The 16,037-nt window shown below is 49.7% G+C and overlaps 1 protein-coding gene across 1 annotated transcript; it reads right to left on the bottom strand.

Moving 5' to 3' along the window:
* Nucleotides 1-201: 201 nt before the first annotated feature.
* ZNF438 (zinc finger protein 438) lies at nucleotides 202-15,772 on the bottom strand. The gene is made up of 4 exons (XM_065871805.1): nucleotides 15,766-15,772; nucleotides 12,772-12,855; nucleotides 2,138-3,956; nucleotides 202-820 (listed from the first exon to the last, which is right to left on the bottom strand). The coding sequence occupies exons 1-4, from the start codon at nucleotides 15,770-15,772 to the stop codon at nucleotides 202-204; spliced, it is 2,529 nt and encodes an 842-aa protein (XP_065727877.1).
* Between the last annotated feature and the right edge of the window lie 265 nt (nucleotides 15,773-16,037).

Below are 16,037 nucleotides of genomic sequence, written 5' to 3'. Positions count from 1 at the left end.
CCCTGCATCGGCAGGCGGACTCTCAACCACTGCGCCACCAGGCAAGCCCCGTACATATATATTTCATAATAAAATAAGACTGTACAAAACTCACTGTGCTCATTAACGCTGATCCTAACCTGCTTCATTTTTGGTATTAAGCACCACCAAGGAACAGAGGAAGCGGAGAGAAAACCTCCCCTTACCCCCCGGCTCCCTGTCTCATTTTCCGGTCTCGCTGGAAGGTTCGATGACCCCCTGGCTGGAGAGCGTGCTGAGAACCGTCCAGAGTTTCAGAGGGTCCTCGCACTTGTGGCGCTCTTCCCAATGCAGGAGCAGCTCTTCCTTCCTTCCCAGCGTCTGTGCACAAAGGATGCAGCGAAAGCCAGGCCGGGGCGGGGAGAGGGCAGCGTCGGGGCCGGGACCCTCGGGGCCCTGGGGGTGTCCTCCGGGCTCACTGGGTCCCGGCTGGGCTCCTTCACGTTTCGCAAGTATCTCCACATCATTCTGATGACGGAGGTAGAGTTGCTTTTTCAGTCTGGGGACTGCACAGAGTTCCCCGTCCAAGGGACGGTGCTTAAGCTGCTTTCTTCTCTCAGGATGTTTCCAGAAAGGAGCAGCCTGTTGAACCAGTTCTCCCTGAGCTCCCCTGCTTCCTGGGGAGGGTGAGAGCTCCTCTTGCAACTGGCCCTGGATTTCCTCTCCATGAACGTAAAGCAGGTGGAACTTGATTTCAGCAAAAGACTGGGCAGTGATCTGACAGCGGCCACATCTGATCTGGAACTTGACCTCATCAGCCTGGTTTAGAAGGAGGTCTTCTTCCAGGCTGGACTTGGTCTCCCTGGAAAGGGGGGAAAGAGTCTGTATCAGATCTCATGGAAGAATACAAGTGGAACTTCTCCTTACAGCTCCTGGCCTTCGGGGATCTCAGACACACTCACCAAGGAGGGGCCGAAGAAGGGGCAAGCAGAGAGCGCGTGGGAGGCAGAGGCCATGGTGAAGGCCAAGGTCAGTGCTGCCTGGGGCCTCACACTTCCCACGCCGGCAGGTTCCACTTCCGAAGGAAGGCTCCCCCGGGAGCCACCTGTTCTTTGGTTACCGTGGCAACAGACGTGAGCACCAGGAGAGCAGCAGGAACTCGCTGGGTCCGGCTGAGGCGACTGTCCCCCCGCCCCCCAGGGCCCTCCTTCTCCCTGATCACCCAGTGCAGTCTGGACACCTTAGCTAAAACTCAGCATGGACTCCGTTCAACAATTAAGAAGTGAGGTTTCTTTGGGGAGGCTGCTATGTACCTTAGGAAAAGGGGCAGAAATGCCTACAGAGACACAGAGAAACCCCCAGAAAGGCCGGGAGGAAACAGGACAGGCGTAACTTATTTTTTAATGAATATGACAGACCAAGCTGAAACTGAACAGAAAGGATTTAGAACCATTAGGACACCTGGGAATGGTCAGGGGCCGAGGATCTAAAGCGCTGTCAAATGTTCAAGTTTCACGGTGCTGACGAGCATTCCCTTCAGGGCAACCTCCGCCCCACCACCTAGAGCAAGGTGGACAGACCAGGGCGTTTCCCTGGTTTACTCACAACTCTCAGACCCGCCTGGCAGGCTTTCAGATTACTCAGCTGGTTCGTTTACGGTGCTGGGAAGCAGCGCTGCACAGACAAGGACACAGGAGACGGTAAACCCGGCCTGACGGGAAACAGGGCAAGTGCTGCGCCTCAGGCCCGCACCCGGGGGCTGGTCCATGCAGCAGAGCCGCGCTGAGTCCCCGCCACCTGCCACGCCGTATTCTGGGCTAAATGCTGCTCTTGCGTATACATTCTGTGGCCAAGAGTTTGGAGAACACTACTTCTCGGAAGCACCAGAACTACAGACACTAAGTTACTCTTTCATATTTCAGATGCAAAATTAATCTCTTGCCCAACTGTCCCCAGCGTCCCTCAAAGGGACCTCTGTGTCCTGGCTCATAGAAGGCGGAGTCATCAAAAATCACTAATGATCAGAGACCAGAGAGGAATGCGGCCACTCTTCACAGAACAGGGGGAAGAGGTGGCAGCTCCCTTATGAAATCTTAACCTGGGGGAGGGTCTTCCAAACCCACCTTGCTGCATGTGGAATCTGGCCCTGACCTCAAATCCGAAGCATCCCCACACTCACCTGTCCACCGGTCCCTCCATCCCTCGGGCAGTCTGCTCCCTGGTCCTCAGCAAGTCCCCCGGCTGCAGCTGCGGCTCGCAGGGGGAGGGCTCGGTGCTGACGGCCACCCCGTGCACCTCTTTCAGGTGGCCGAAGTAGACTCTGACGTGGCCGAACACCTTCGCGCAGAATTCGCAGCACACGAGCCTCCTGGGCCGCGAGTCGCCGTGATGTAGCCGCACGTGTGCGCTCAGGCTGCCCGGGCGCACGTAGGCTTTGCGGCAGAGCCGGCAGCTGTAGGGCCGGCTGTCGCTGTGCGTGTTGGCGCGCTCGCGGAGGTGCTGCTTGGGCTGGAAGGCGTGCTCGCACACGTGGCATCCGTGCGAAGGCTTCTTGAGGCCGGAGAACCCACTTCTAAAGGCCGAGCCGGGCTTCGGGGAGGGGCCGTCGTCCTGCCTGCAGCCCAGATGCTTGGGGGCGGCGAGGGAGTGATTGAACGACGCGTGCTCCCGGCTGCCGGGCGCCGGGGGCTGTAACGTGGCCGTGGGCGAGGCCAGGGGAGCCAGGGCCGGCAGGACCAGGACAGGTTTGGGCATGATGCTACGGTATTTTTTCACAGCCCCAGGTTTTTGGTCCCTGGATTCCTGGGGATCGGCTTTGGCTCTTTCTTTGCCATCTTTACACTTATTACTGACACATTTCCTCCTTTTACCCTGAAATGTCAGAAGTTCATCCGGGACCTTCCGTTTTCTTCCTCTTCTCTTGGCTGCCCCGCCGTTCGGTTTTGTTTTGTGGTTGAGGTCGGCTTTGGTGGCCGGACAGTAGGCCCTGTCAAAGGGGCTCTGCCTCGACGCCTGTGGGGCAGGTGCCCTGTCGGCCACCTGCGGGGCCGAACAGAAGCCCTCTGGGATGGACGAGGTCTTATCACTGGCTGCCCTGAGCCCAGGGAGAGAAACATCTGCAACGTTCACAGCGGCTCCGCCTTTGTAAACTTGCGACGCCCTCGTTCTTGAGTAGGGCAGGATGGGCAGTTTACCTCTGGGGATGGAAGGGACCACCTGAACCGCGTTTCCAATGACGCCTGGAGACAAATGGGTCGCGGCCCTGGCAGGGTCGACCTGTTCTCTAAGTTCTCCCCTGGCGACAGCAGGCTTCCTGGAGGGCTTCTTGCCTGCAACGCCTGCTCTCCCTGAACTCTTCGGGAGGCCCCGCTCGGCAGAGGGCTCCTCCGGCGTGGACAGCGCTGGGGCCGTGGGAGGGTCCCGACCTCCGCGGTCGCTGGTCCCTGGGGGCCCAGGGTCTCCATGGCCACCCCCACTGGTCAGCGGGGCCGGGGCCTGGCCGGGTGCCAGCGCCGGCTTGGGTGGGCTGGGCTTGTGCGGGGCCTCGGGATGCTCAGGCAGGGGAGGGGCCGCTTGGGTTTGGGCGGGAGCTTGGCTACAGCCCCTGTCGGAGGAGCTGAACCCCGGTTTCTTTCTGGCTCCTTTGCTATGTCCTGGGCGTTGGTACCGGGGGATGGGCAGCTTCAGGTTCTTGGGCAGAGGCAGTCTGGGTTTCTGGAGTGGCTGAGCCGAGGCGACGTGTGGCAGAGCGACGAGAGAGAAGGTCCCTTCCTGGCCGGCCACCTGCATCAGCGCGTAATTCTGGGGGGGCAGCCCCAGGGCCTTCGAGCCGAGGGAGGGGCCTGGATGCGCGTGGTCAGAGAGGGAGGGCGCCGGGCCCGGGACCACTCTGGGCGCCAGGACTCGGGGCGCAAGTTTTGGAGCGATGGTTCTAAACTGACTCTTACCCTGCGGACCCTTCCCACCCTGAATCGTTCCAGGAGGGCTGTTTGATTCACCTGCAAGGACAATGCAGCATAAAAAGTCACCCTGGTGTCACATAAGCATCTTACCATTCCCTCTGCCTGGAAGCATCGCTAGACCCAGCCCTGCCCTTGGGGGCAAACCCCGTGTTCCTCAAGACCCAGACTGAAGGTCAGCTCCTGCCCACCCTCCCAGGACTAATGATTCACCACTTTCCACGTAATTTATCTGTTTATGCCTCTCTATGACTAAACACAGAGCTTCCTGAGAGCTGGGGCTTCCCCCTCCTTGTATTCCACAAGTCCGTCCTCTCCGCTGGCCTAATTCCGCCAGGGCGACCCCACCCCTCCCCCCAAGCTCCCGGGCTGCCCACCCTCTGGCATGTTCTGCCTTGTACTCTATTTCTTTCATATAAATGTCTTGCTTTCCCTATTAATAAGCTCTGTGAGCGTGAAGCCCGCATTGGATCTGCCTTGCTATTTCCCACTGTATCTTTGGTACGAAACAAATGTTTCTTGTATCGAACTTCTTTTTCACTCAATTTCAGGATACACAGTTTGACCCCCTGGCAGCCAATTCGTTCTGCACAGTGGATGAATTCCAGCCTGAATGCTGGCTTGGTGGCTGTTTTCCCGTGTGACTTGTGGATTTCTTCTCATACCTTCCAAACTGTTTATGTGTGCTTTTGCAATTAAATCACCAGTATTAAAAAAGCTGACGTGACACCTTACAAGCATGTTGGAAGAAAGACAAAAAGATACACAGTGATAAGATACAGAGACAACATAAAAAATACATGAATCACACGAAAAGCCCCTTCCAGGACACCAAGAGGAACAACTTTAACTGACAGGCTAACACTTGACATTCCTCAGATTTATTAGGCTGACGGAAGAGCCGTGATTACTGCTCTGAGGAACAATCGGGGAAACAGTTCATGCTTCTCAGGGCTGATTCACCCATTTGATCCCCTGAGGCCTCAAGCTCCTAAGGCCTGGCTGCAGGGGAGCGTCCCATTTCTAAGTACCTCGTATTAGTCAAGCTTCACTTCAACGCGTGTTTACCAGGTACCTACACTATTCTAGACGGTGGATGTGGCAGGCCCGTGAGTCCTCTTCTGAAACCACTGCGGCCAGACGTATTTTGGAATTTACACTTTCAGATTTTAGGAAAGTAGTGAGAGGCTCACGCCAAATGTTACATAACACCCAGCGGAGTCTGCAGGATACCCCTACTTAAACCTAGTACCACCTCTGTAGTAACACATGAGTAGTCACAAGGGGGAAAAACATAAAGGTTTTTAAAGTGTCTTATTTCAGTTCAGGCTTTGCCTCTGAAAGAGTTTTGGTACCCAACGATTGATAACATTTTCTGTTTTCAGAGCCTGTTAGGTTTGGGAGTCACAGGAAGAGGACTGAAGAACTATTTCTTTAGGGGCCACCAAGGATCTAAAGATGAATGGATACAATTTCTGCCTCAGGTAGCTGGCAGTCTGGTAAAGCAGACAAATAAACAGTAAAAAAAAAAATTAACCTTGATTTTCATGTCTACAATTAGTGAACCGGCGATTTTAGCAGAAAACTGATGTTTTCAGCAAAAATGACACTGCGAGTAAACAAATAAGTAGCACAGTAGGAATAAGGTTGAGATATATACTGACTGGCCAATTAATTTTGGTAGCTCACATCAGAGGAAGAAGGAAAAAGAGCCGTGTTACGGTCTGGGGGAATCAGACAAGAATAATTATGTCATCTGTTGTTTTTCCTTTTTGGCTTTGCTACCATGAAGCTCATGGGTAAACTGACGGGTCGATCACCTCACAACAGTCACCCAAATTGATATGCTACATTTGCTCCATCTTCCTGCATAATTTAATTCATTTTTTACTTCTCTTTTCACAGCCTTTAAATTTAAACGTCTTTCACGTTAAGCCTCATCTCATCTTTCCGGAAGAAGTACTGACGTAAGTTGTACGTATTGATATATACTAAATCAGGACTGGTAAAAGTGTGCAGAGAGCTTAAAATTATTGAAAGCTTTTGGTTGCCTAGGGACGAGGCTTATTAAATAATTCCACTAACAATCACAACTTTGCATCTACACAACCTATCGGGGATGAGGGAGGGAAAAAAGAAGAAACATTGGGTGATTTCTGTCTAGGCCATACTCCTAAGTGATCGAGCACACAATATTTATAGCGAGAAGAGCTGGAAGAAAGGCTACGCTGGCCTTAATTAGCCGCAAGTCCTCTCGAAATAGTACATGACAGTAACGCATCGCAGCACAAGACACGTCACTTGTCTCGCTCAAGTCTGTGCAGTCGGCTCTTGGTCCCCGAGCCAGAGCCCAAGTCCTCTCAGGGGCCTCCAGGGCCTGGCGCCCTCGGCTCCTGGGAGCCCTCTGACCCGCACCGCCTCCAGGCACGCCAACCGCCCCCCCGGGGCTGGTCCTTGCCTGTGCTCTCACCACCCTGACTGCTTCCCTAGGTGACCGCCGGTACCTGCTGCAGCATTCCCTTCAAGTTTTGTTCAAACAGCCTCCTTGTGATGAACTCTTCCCTGAGTGCCTCAGTAACTTGTACCCCATTCTGAGCTCCCTGCCCTGCCTTCCTGTTTTCATTTTCTCCCGCACACGTGCTCACAGACTTCATCATGGTCCGCAGCTCCCCCGCCCCTGGAGTGAATTTCTCGAGGGTGGGGAGTTTATCTGCCTCTTCAGGGCCTGGAACAGGGTTAGGCATGGGCTCAGAAATCTGATAATTATTTGTTTAATTTGTAAGTGGTATTTGTGATAAAGTGACCAGTGGCTGAAAGAAAAAAAAAAAAACACATAAAAGCAAGCTTGAACAATGCCAAATTACTTTGAAAATTTGCCCACTGCCAGCATAAGGAAATGGGTTTGCACCATGATGTAAAAACAAACAAACGAAAAACCAAACCAAACAACAACAAAACCTTTTGAGATAAAGGGGCGAGGTGAGGCCAACTGCCGAACCACCTGAGGAACGAACAAGAGAGACCGTAAGTGATGCTGTTGGGATGTGAACCCCACAGATAGTGGCAGAAACAAGCAAGCTCCGGAGTAGACGTCGCTTGAAAGGAAACAGACATGCGAGGAGGGAAAAAGACGGGGATCAGAGAGGAGGAACAGCTACAAGCAGAAAACGGACCCTCAGAGGCAGAGAAGGGTGACATCAGCACAACGAGGAGCAGAAATAACAAAGAAGAGAAGATGCAGCTGAAGCAACAGCCGGTGGTCAAGGTCACGTCAAGGTCCCCGAAGACTTCCACTGGGAAGGGGCTTCCTAGGTTTTATGACCAAGTGTAAGAAAGCAACCTTCTGACAGTTAAGGGTTCCAGCAATGAAACCAACTATCTTTATTGAGCCATTCCAAAGGCGAGGGAGGGAGCTAATTATGATACATGTAAAGTGGATGTGCTTCGGCCTTCCTTGGTGGCCGACGCAGGGGACACGGGTTCGTGCCCCGGTCCGGGAGGATCCCATGTGCCGCGGAGCAGCTGGGCCCGTGAGCCATGGCCGCTGAGCCTGCGCATCCGGAGCCTGTGCTCCGCAACGGGAGAGGCCACAACAGTGAGGGGCCCGCATACCGCCAAAAAAAAGAAAAACAGTGGATGTGCTTCAACTGATCTTCAAGAGTTCGTCCATTACAGTGGAAATAAAATCACACACAAAGAGCAATGGCAGTCAAAGGAAAAGGAGGCCGACCGTGGTCCAGGAGCACAGGAAACTCTTTAGGGTAACCAGCTGTCCTGGCAACAGAGAACACTGATCGGCGAGCAGCCTGGTGGCCTGAGACTACAGGGCCCTGGGTGAGAGGTACGGGGCCCGCCGCAGAGTCATCCTCAAGTTCCCTGCAATTCAAAGAAGTGGGTGCTGGCGTAGAAGAGCGTATCAACTGGCTTCATGATCACTAACCACAAGCTAGTCACGAGAAACCTGTGGGGTGGGAAGACAAGGCCTTGCACAGTAAACTAACTCGCTCATGCCTGCCCGGATCTGTTGGGGATTACATACAAGGGTGGGGTCTTCACGAAGGTGGTGCTGAGTCCCGCCTCCCAGAATCATTAATGATGCAGTGATAGGGAATGAAACGATGCATCAGAAGAAAAGCAAGGCAGGAGAAAGACGGCGAGGCCACAAAAACAGAAGGAGAAAAGAACCCCTAGGAATTGCTAAAACATCCAGCAACAGGGTACTAATACAATACTCATCCAACCATACAACGGAATACTGTACCACAGTGGAAAAGAAGAATGAGTTAGACTGATATGGAATACTCTCCGAGATGTGAGGTTTATCGCATGCTATCACTGGGATTTAAAAAAAAAAGCAGTGAGAAACACACACAAATCTATTCCTGTATACACACAGAATATCTCTCAAAGGAAACTAAAGAAACTGGTCTTAGTGTGGCCTTCGGGGTGGAGCCACCGGGGGAAGTACAGGTCGGGGTGAGATGAATGTGCATTTCCCACTGAACACTCTCTGGGCCTGGCACACAGGAGGTACTTACTAATATTTTTTGAATGAATAAAAGGAAAATGAAAGTTTCCCTTTTGGATCCGTTTTGCAAAGGGGTATCCGTGGGGATATCTGTGATGGGTAAGTGTGCATCTGTACGTAAATGACTGTGTCCAGATGACACCTTGAGAGCATCTCGGGTTTTTACTTTCCTTGCCTACTTAATGATAAGAATTGCTAATGATAAGGGAAGTAATCGAATCGTCTGACAGGCAGTTTATCAGTACCCCCCAATGTTCAGCCCTGAGAAGCATCAGAGCTCATCCCCGAAGGACAACCGCAGTCCTGAGAACTGTTCCTCCCAACACTGGCTCTTTAAAATAAAACAGGGCAGTCTGCAATAAAGGTGAGTTATTCTATAATAACTACAGGGGTTTTCTTTTTTTTTCTTTTTAAAGAGGTTTGATCAATAGGAGTGTTTAGAGAAACTGCAAATGCCATTAAGTTTTTTAAAACACTGAGATGTCTGATTGTGGGAAGTCTTTCTTGGCCATGTAGCTGCAACAGTGGTTTATTCCATGACACATTTACAAGGCCTCTCCCAGATGGTGTGATCTAAACCCCGTCACCTGCCACCTACTAACTTACAGATTTCACAGAACTGTGCACTAAATGGTAAGTCGAAATTTCTACTGAGATTCATCACTTCTGGAAATCCTGCGGGATTACCCATAACACAGAGAGACCCACAGGACTCTCAGGCACTAAACATGGACTTTTCCAAACTGAAAACATAAAAGCCTCACTCAGTAAAATTCATTTTTGCACAGTTCTACAATGCAAATACGTAGTATTAGGAGTTTAAATGTGGACTGTTTTTAGTATGTTAAGCATATTGAACAATTATTTTGAAGAGTGACATTTACAGTTGGTGAGAATTTGATCTAACTGTGGATTAAAGGAAAACGAGGAGGTAATGAGTCCTTATTATGGTCTAGAATCTGTGCTGGTCTTTTAATTGAATCCTTATGCAAACTCTGCAAATAAACATTATTGTTCCCTTTTACAGATGAGGCAAAGAGAGGCTTGAGGAAGTTAATTACATGCCAAAATCCACACAACCCAGGTCCGTCCCATTCCAATGCAAAGCAGTGACCTTCCTTCCTCTCCTTCATCCTCCCCTCAAAAGGGGGAAAATTCTTTACAAAATTGCCCTAATTAGCTCCAAAATATAATTTTTATCTCTGGATTTTAAGGAGAAGAAAAAAAATTTGAAATAGCAATGGCTTGTCATATCTCCAAACTTCAATTACCATCAAATGATTCTTTCCAACAGCCCACTTATTAGAGAACTGACGAAAAGGTAATAGTCACCTGAAGGTAAAAGCGGATATTCAAAGTTGAGTTTCCCACTTCCTATCCACAGGGTTCTGACAAACCCAGAAAGGCGGCCAGGTATCTGTCCGGAGAAAGCACCGTGTGTGTCCCCCTCCATGTCCTCCAGAGCCCGGGGCTGGTGCGCGTTGGCTGCCCTGCCAGGCGGCGGATGGAAGCCGAGGGCCCAGTGACACCGCGCGCCCGCATCTGAGCCAGCCCCATCTGACTGTGCCACAACGTGGCCCCGCAAACAGTGTTAAGAGTCAGGAACACGGGGCAGGCGACTGTCCAAGAGCTGCAAGCAGCTCACTTCCTGATTTCCACCGGCATGAACCAAGGCCTGCAGTGTTGCTTGTGAACAAAGTTCTTCCCACCCGACCCTTGGCTGGTTTGGGCATGGTTGCCCCTCATTCCACCTGTGGGGACCGGAGGGCCCGCGGCTAAGCCGGAGCCGAGAGCAGGTGGAGAAAGGGGGTCCCCCGCTCTTGACGCAGCCCCTGGCTCCAGGCTCGGAGCGCAAGTGTTGCCAAGTCTTGGCCACAAAAGAGCCAAAACTTTTAGGACTTGTTTAGGTTTTAATTTTATTAAACTGAAAAACCCTATGTTCAATTTTATTGGCTGGCATCCCTGTTCTCCCTCCCACTTGGCTTTCCAATAATAAGTTCCAGTTGGGGTTCAAACTGTTTCCCAGGATGGTCTCTGGTTAGAACAAGCATGGTAAAACCCCGGAGAAATCTGAGATGAAAGAAACGTCTCAGAACACAAGGGAGCTCAACTTAATTTTGTTGAAAAACCTACAAACACGTGGAGCCATCGCCCACCCGTTCTCCCGCATGTCCCGGCTCTGCGGCGCCATCTACAGGGCTGTACTGAGTGCTGGCGGGAGAGATGGCACCGTAAAGCGTGCTGGCAACACAGGCACACGGGTGCTTTGTTTCCAAGGACTCGGGATGCCAAGCATCACTCTAGTCCACACATCTACAGCACTCAGCCCGCCTAGAGTCATTCTACTAGGAGCCCAAGTTCAGGAAATCTGACACTGTACGAAGGAAGCAAGCATGTTCCCAAGTTACGTGTCAGGTGCTGTGCAAAATACTCCGCGTGCGTTATGTCCTTTAATCCCCACAACGCGCTGAGTCAGGAATTACTGTTATGTGCATTTTACAGATGACGATTTTGCAGCCAGCGGGTAACAGGCTGGAACTCAAGCCTTGGCCCGCCTGACTCCAAAGGCTCTTCCCAGGTCTACCTGCTGCCTGGAAGCTATTACGCATGGTGACAGTCACCATCACAGTCTCTAGCGGTAAGATCACGGGTTTGGGTTCAACTCCTGTCTCTGTCTCGTGGTCTGGGAGAGTCACTCTCTCAGCCTGAATGTTCCCATTTATGAAATGGGCATAATAGTATCTGGTCGCTGTCAGGATTAAATGAAGAAGGTACGCATTAAACGTGCCAGGGTAGTGCTTACCACATATTAGATTCTCGGCAGTTTCCTACCTTCTCTTGCCAAGAAGTACGAAGCTCCTGACATTTATTTTTGGTGGGAGGAAAAAGCGCACAAATCTTGACCGTGAATCATACGGCAGCAGCAGTAAACCCTTAAAGGGCATTTCTTTCTTGAGAGGTAAATCAAGGAAAGCGGGAAGAAATAACTATTACTTGTGAATGATGCTCCCCATAAACCTGTAAAGCACTTCTCTCTGACAGCTCACTTATTACATCTGATCCAGCCTATCAGGCTCTCTTTTCCCTGCCCCGCCCCCCCATTTCTGCATCCAGTTGACAAAGTGCTAATCAGATGGACAGTTCTAGTGAACAGGAGTGCACATACGTGCATTGTAAAGAGCTGTTCTCTGGGGACACCCTCCTCTGCTTTTGTTTATATCGAGCATTGATGCTAACTGCTGTTGTTCTCCAGCTTAGCAGGGGACAAAACTCCCCTGGTGGCCCTTCAGGGGATGGGGGTCAGCCCAGGTCTCAGGGGTCCTGGGAGGGACGGGGTCTAGAGTGGGACTAGCGACTCTGGCCACATCTAAGGAGGGCGGTGAGAGCAATGGCCACGGGGTTTCTCAATTCGGAAGAGAAAATATGGGGACTCTCAGAGGGTGGGTCAGGGCAACCAGAACTTTGACAGCACTTGTAGATTTCAGTATGCTGCGGTGGTGGTGGGGGATCATTAAGAAGTAAGTTTAAGATAGCTTGTTTATAGAAAGAAAAGTCTAGCATCCAAAGAGGGTCTGTAGCCCATAAAATTGAACAAATTAGATATGTGAATATGTCATGAAGCACGGGGAAACAAGCACTCTATGAACAAATTTAAAAGCCAGTTACCTAAAACACTAACGGCAATAAAAGAAAAAAAAATGACACAATGTGGTTTTTGTTAAATTCAAGTAGCTAATTATTCTTTTTGGGTCATATAATTAATGTCCCAAATGAAAATTTAAAAAGCACTACATTTAAAATACATTTTAATAATGCTCAATTTCAGTGAATTTCTCCTTCATTTTAATTAAGCCCCCGTATCAGTCCTCATTTCTGGGAGGAACTATTTTTAATTTCAAGTGCTTCTGATGAAAGACAGTTGAAAACTATGATATATTCTCATTTTTAATGCATTGAGAAAGATGAAGTTATTTATCATTTTGGCAAAAAACAAAAACAAAAACAAAAAAACCCTGTAATGTGAGCAAGATTTTATTCACTATGACACAGCAGTCAACTTGGTATCTTTACCCAAATCTAAGAATGACGGAGTAGCGCCAGAATCTGACTAAGAGCTAATGATCTATGAGGAACGCAAAGCGAGCCAGAGGGATGCTTTGTTAAGCCCATCCTCCCGTTATTCTTTTTGCTGTTAATATTGCTTGGATTATGAACGTTCAGGTGAGTCACACAGCTGAAACCGAGAAGGCCTTGCTAACTGGACCGCATCAAGGTGAAAGCAGCAAATCACTTCGTTCGACACTCTAACTCCCATAGAACAAATACCTGTGCGCGCTGTCTTTCCAGGAGATGCGGACTTCTTCTGAGTCAGCTGTTTCTCAACAGGACTGGCGAGCCGGGAAACACCTCCTGCAAAAGGGCTTTAGTGAGCTACATAAACGTCTCAGGGCAAGAAATCTTCCACCACCGAGTTAAAAATGGACCCCTTCTGTTTACACCTTATATTTCAATATCAGTTGGAACAGTTACATATCTGGGATGATAGTTGGTGAAGAAAACCTTTTCCTTAGTGGGATGAACGGAAAGACAAGGTTTCAACATCAGAACATGCAGTCAGCTGGAACGACTAAACTAGGACAGTGCAGGAAGCTCTTGCTTTTGGTCAAAATACCATGATTATGAAACTAGAGTGTAAAGATCACAATGTTTCAACAGCAGGATAGTTAAAAGCAAGGGACTGGAATCACAAAGATATTCTTATTTTTATACCATAATTTCAAAAGTAGATTTGCTGTATATATATATATAGAACAGACATCTTTAAAGAATGTGCAAACTGCATTTTAAAAACTGAAATAATGGTTCCCCTGCTTTATGGTAGAGTTGTACAGATATTTTATCTTCACAACTCACACTGATTTAGGACATTTTTGTTTTTTGCTGGAGGTCTTTCTATACCTCAGCTTTTATGTCAAACAGTTCATGATTTGTAAGTACAAATGTACAGCACCACGTATTTCTTTGTTATGTGGATAATTATTCCCTAAAACTCCTGCTTGCTAAATCTTTACTGTTCCTCATTTCTTCAATCAAGGTACATCTTACCTTAACACAGAGAGACCACCTATGATACTGACACTTGGAAGAAAATAAAGAGAAAGAAAAGGAAGCACCAGGCACTGCTGGCACCAAGGTCCCAGGCTTGTGGTAGTTATTCCCATGGGGCGGACCAGTCTGGACCTCCGTGAGCTAACCCCCATATACTGTACAGATTCTGAGGTACAAAACCACAAAGGCCTTGCAGTGTGAAAGCTGTGGGACCAATCTGGACTCCTTTCCTTTTGAATTCTGCCCGGCTTCTCCTCCGTCAATATCTTTATTGTCCTTTGGATGACAACTACAGACCTGGCTGAAGGAAACATTCACTCTCGTCCACAGGTTAGGAACATGTAAGAGTTAACTCCCCATTTTCTCCAAGGGGATGGAGCGATGACACAGTCCACCTGCGTTTTTTCCCCGAGGCTCTGCACGTACATAGGTATGTGTACTTAGGTAAATACTCCTGGTCCTGGAGTTGGCTTCCTGCCTGATCATCCCTGGATACTCCCGGCATGCCATGCGTCTTTCCACAGTGCTTACCCCGCCTGGTTCCCCTACTTCCCCCGTGCTTTCCACTCCCACTGCCTGCTGCCTGGTGCTGGAGAAATCCAACCGCTGTGAACACTGGACAACATCATAAATGTCAGGTTTCCAGTCTGAGACTGCAGACTGATTCCATAGTCAGTTTCTTGTCCTAGCAGACTCCCTTCAGTCCCTCACTGGGACCAGCCCAGGTTTCTCCCACTGCTCGTCTGAGGCCCCACCCCTCTGCCCCACCCTACGCTTCCCCATGGCTCTCTCTCTTGTAATTTTTGGCATTGACCTTGCAATGAACTGAGTATTTGTGCCTTCCCTCCCCACCCACAAATTCACATATTGAAATGCTAACCTCCAGTGTAATGGTATTAGGAGCTAATCAGGTCACGAGGGTGGAGCCCTCATGAGTGGGATTGGTGCCCTTATAAGAGGGACCCCAGAGACTTCTCTTCCTCTCTCTCTGCTACAGGAGCGTACACTGAGAAGATGGCAGCCTGCCACCCAGAAGAGGGCTCTCACCAGAACCTGACCACGCTGGCACCTGATCTTGGACTTTCTGCCTCTAAACTTGAGAAATAAATTTCTGTTGTTTGGAAGCCACTCGGTCCATGGTACTTTGTGATAGCAGCTTCAAGTGACTGACACCTTGTGCGAAAGAGAGAGGTCACTGCCCCGCTTCCTACTTCTAAACTCTCCTCTTTAATTATACAACACAAATATGGTTACTTTTTCCTGGGGTGGGGATCAGGAGGCCGAGGCCCTATTGCTGTAAATATACACCATATGCCCCGAGTCCTGAAACATGAAAGGTGAGAAGATGTGTATCTCGGAATCAGGAAATGGGGTGTCCCCAACACCGTGCGGCACCCACACTTGTCTCCAGGCCCCTCCGCTGCCTCTGGGGCTCCTACACCATCAGCGAGCCCCGGAGCTCAGGAGGCCTTCCCGACCATCCCACCTGAAGGCCGTGCTCCGCCCCAGGTGCTCAGCTGTTTTAATTGTCCTTCACAGCACTTATGTTTATAATGAGATTATACCACCTGTCTCCTCCCACTAGAATGTAAGCTCCAAGAAAGCAGGGGCTGGCTTTGTTCACTGCCAGGACCTCGGTCCCTAGTCCCTGTCTGGTACCTGGCCATCGCACAATACGTTATTCACTAAATGAGTGACCTGATAGCTCTCAGCTGTGTTGTCTTGCTTTCTCCTGTGTTTCTGCTGGACAAGAAACTATACAAACAAAACCAACAACCATAAATAATCCTTGGGCTTTCTCTCCTCTTCAAGCTACTGCCCTATCTCCTTTCTTTTCTTTGTGAGAAAATTTACCATAGGTAGAGTATATGCTCCCCATTTCTACTTATTAACTCTATCTTTCCTCACCCTAAACCCTTAAACCTCCTTGTGAAGGACTAAAATGTCCCTCCGTCAAGAGTCAGATTCGGTGCTTAAGCTATGATCTCACTTCATCCTCCACCCGCTCTTGATAGTAACATCTCTGGGCCACGGGTGCAGGAACTGAATCTTCCTGGCGAGGTCACAAGCTGGTAGGTGAGAGATGGGTGTGAACCCACTCTGGCCCCAAAGCTGCTCTCCTTCCGTTCCAGCACGCTGAACTTAAGGAAGGGGTTTGGCGATGACTCTGTTTATATTGTCTGTCTCCTCCAGCGGCTGTGAGTGCCACACCATCCATCTCGACGCTGGGAAAATGAAGATCCTTTTGACTAACCTTTTCCAATCAGAGTGTAACCCTCAGGAGAGAACGCGCGCTTCCTTTTCCTAACAGGAGTCTACAGCATGGCTACTGGAGACTTACAGGAAATTTAAGATTTTAAGGAAATTAACACAGAGGGAGTCCCTTCACAGTGCCCTAGTGCTTAAAAGCCAGGCTTCTTCCGTGGTGGCCTTCCTCTTCTTCTTTTTTTTATTTTTTATTGAAATACAGTTTATTTACAATG

The sequence above is a fragment of the Phocoena phocoena genome, chromosome 2 (assembly GCF_963924675.1).
Source record: "Phocoena phocoena chromosome 2, mPhoPho1.1, whole genome shotgun sequence".
In the NCBI taxonomy this organism is placed as follows: Eukaryota; Metazoa; Chordata; class Mammalia; order Artiodactyla; family Phocoenidae; genus Phocoena; species Phocoena phocoena.
This window is presented reverse-complemented; position numbering and strand designations above follow the sequence as displayed.

Excerpts from the sequence above, each read along its gene's own strand:
- ZNF438 (XM_065871805.1), bottom strand. Across the intron at positions 3,957-12,771 it reads TGGAAAGACAGCGCGCACAG|GTGAATCAAACAGCCCTCCT; the intron begins GTATTTGTTCTA and ends TTGTCCTTGCAG. Across the intron at positions 821-2,137 it reads ATGGAGGGACCGGTGGACAG|GGAGACCAAGTCCAGCCTGG; the intron begins GTGAGTGTGGGG and ends CCCCCTTTCCAG.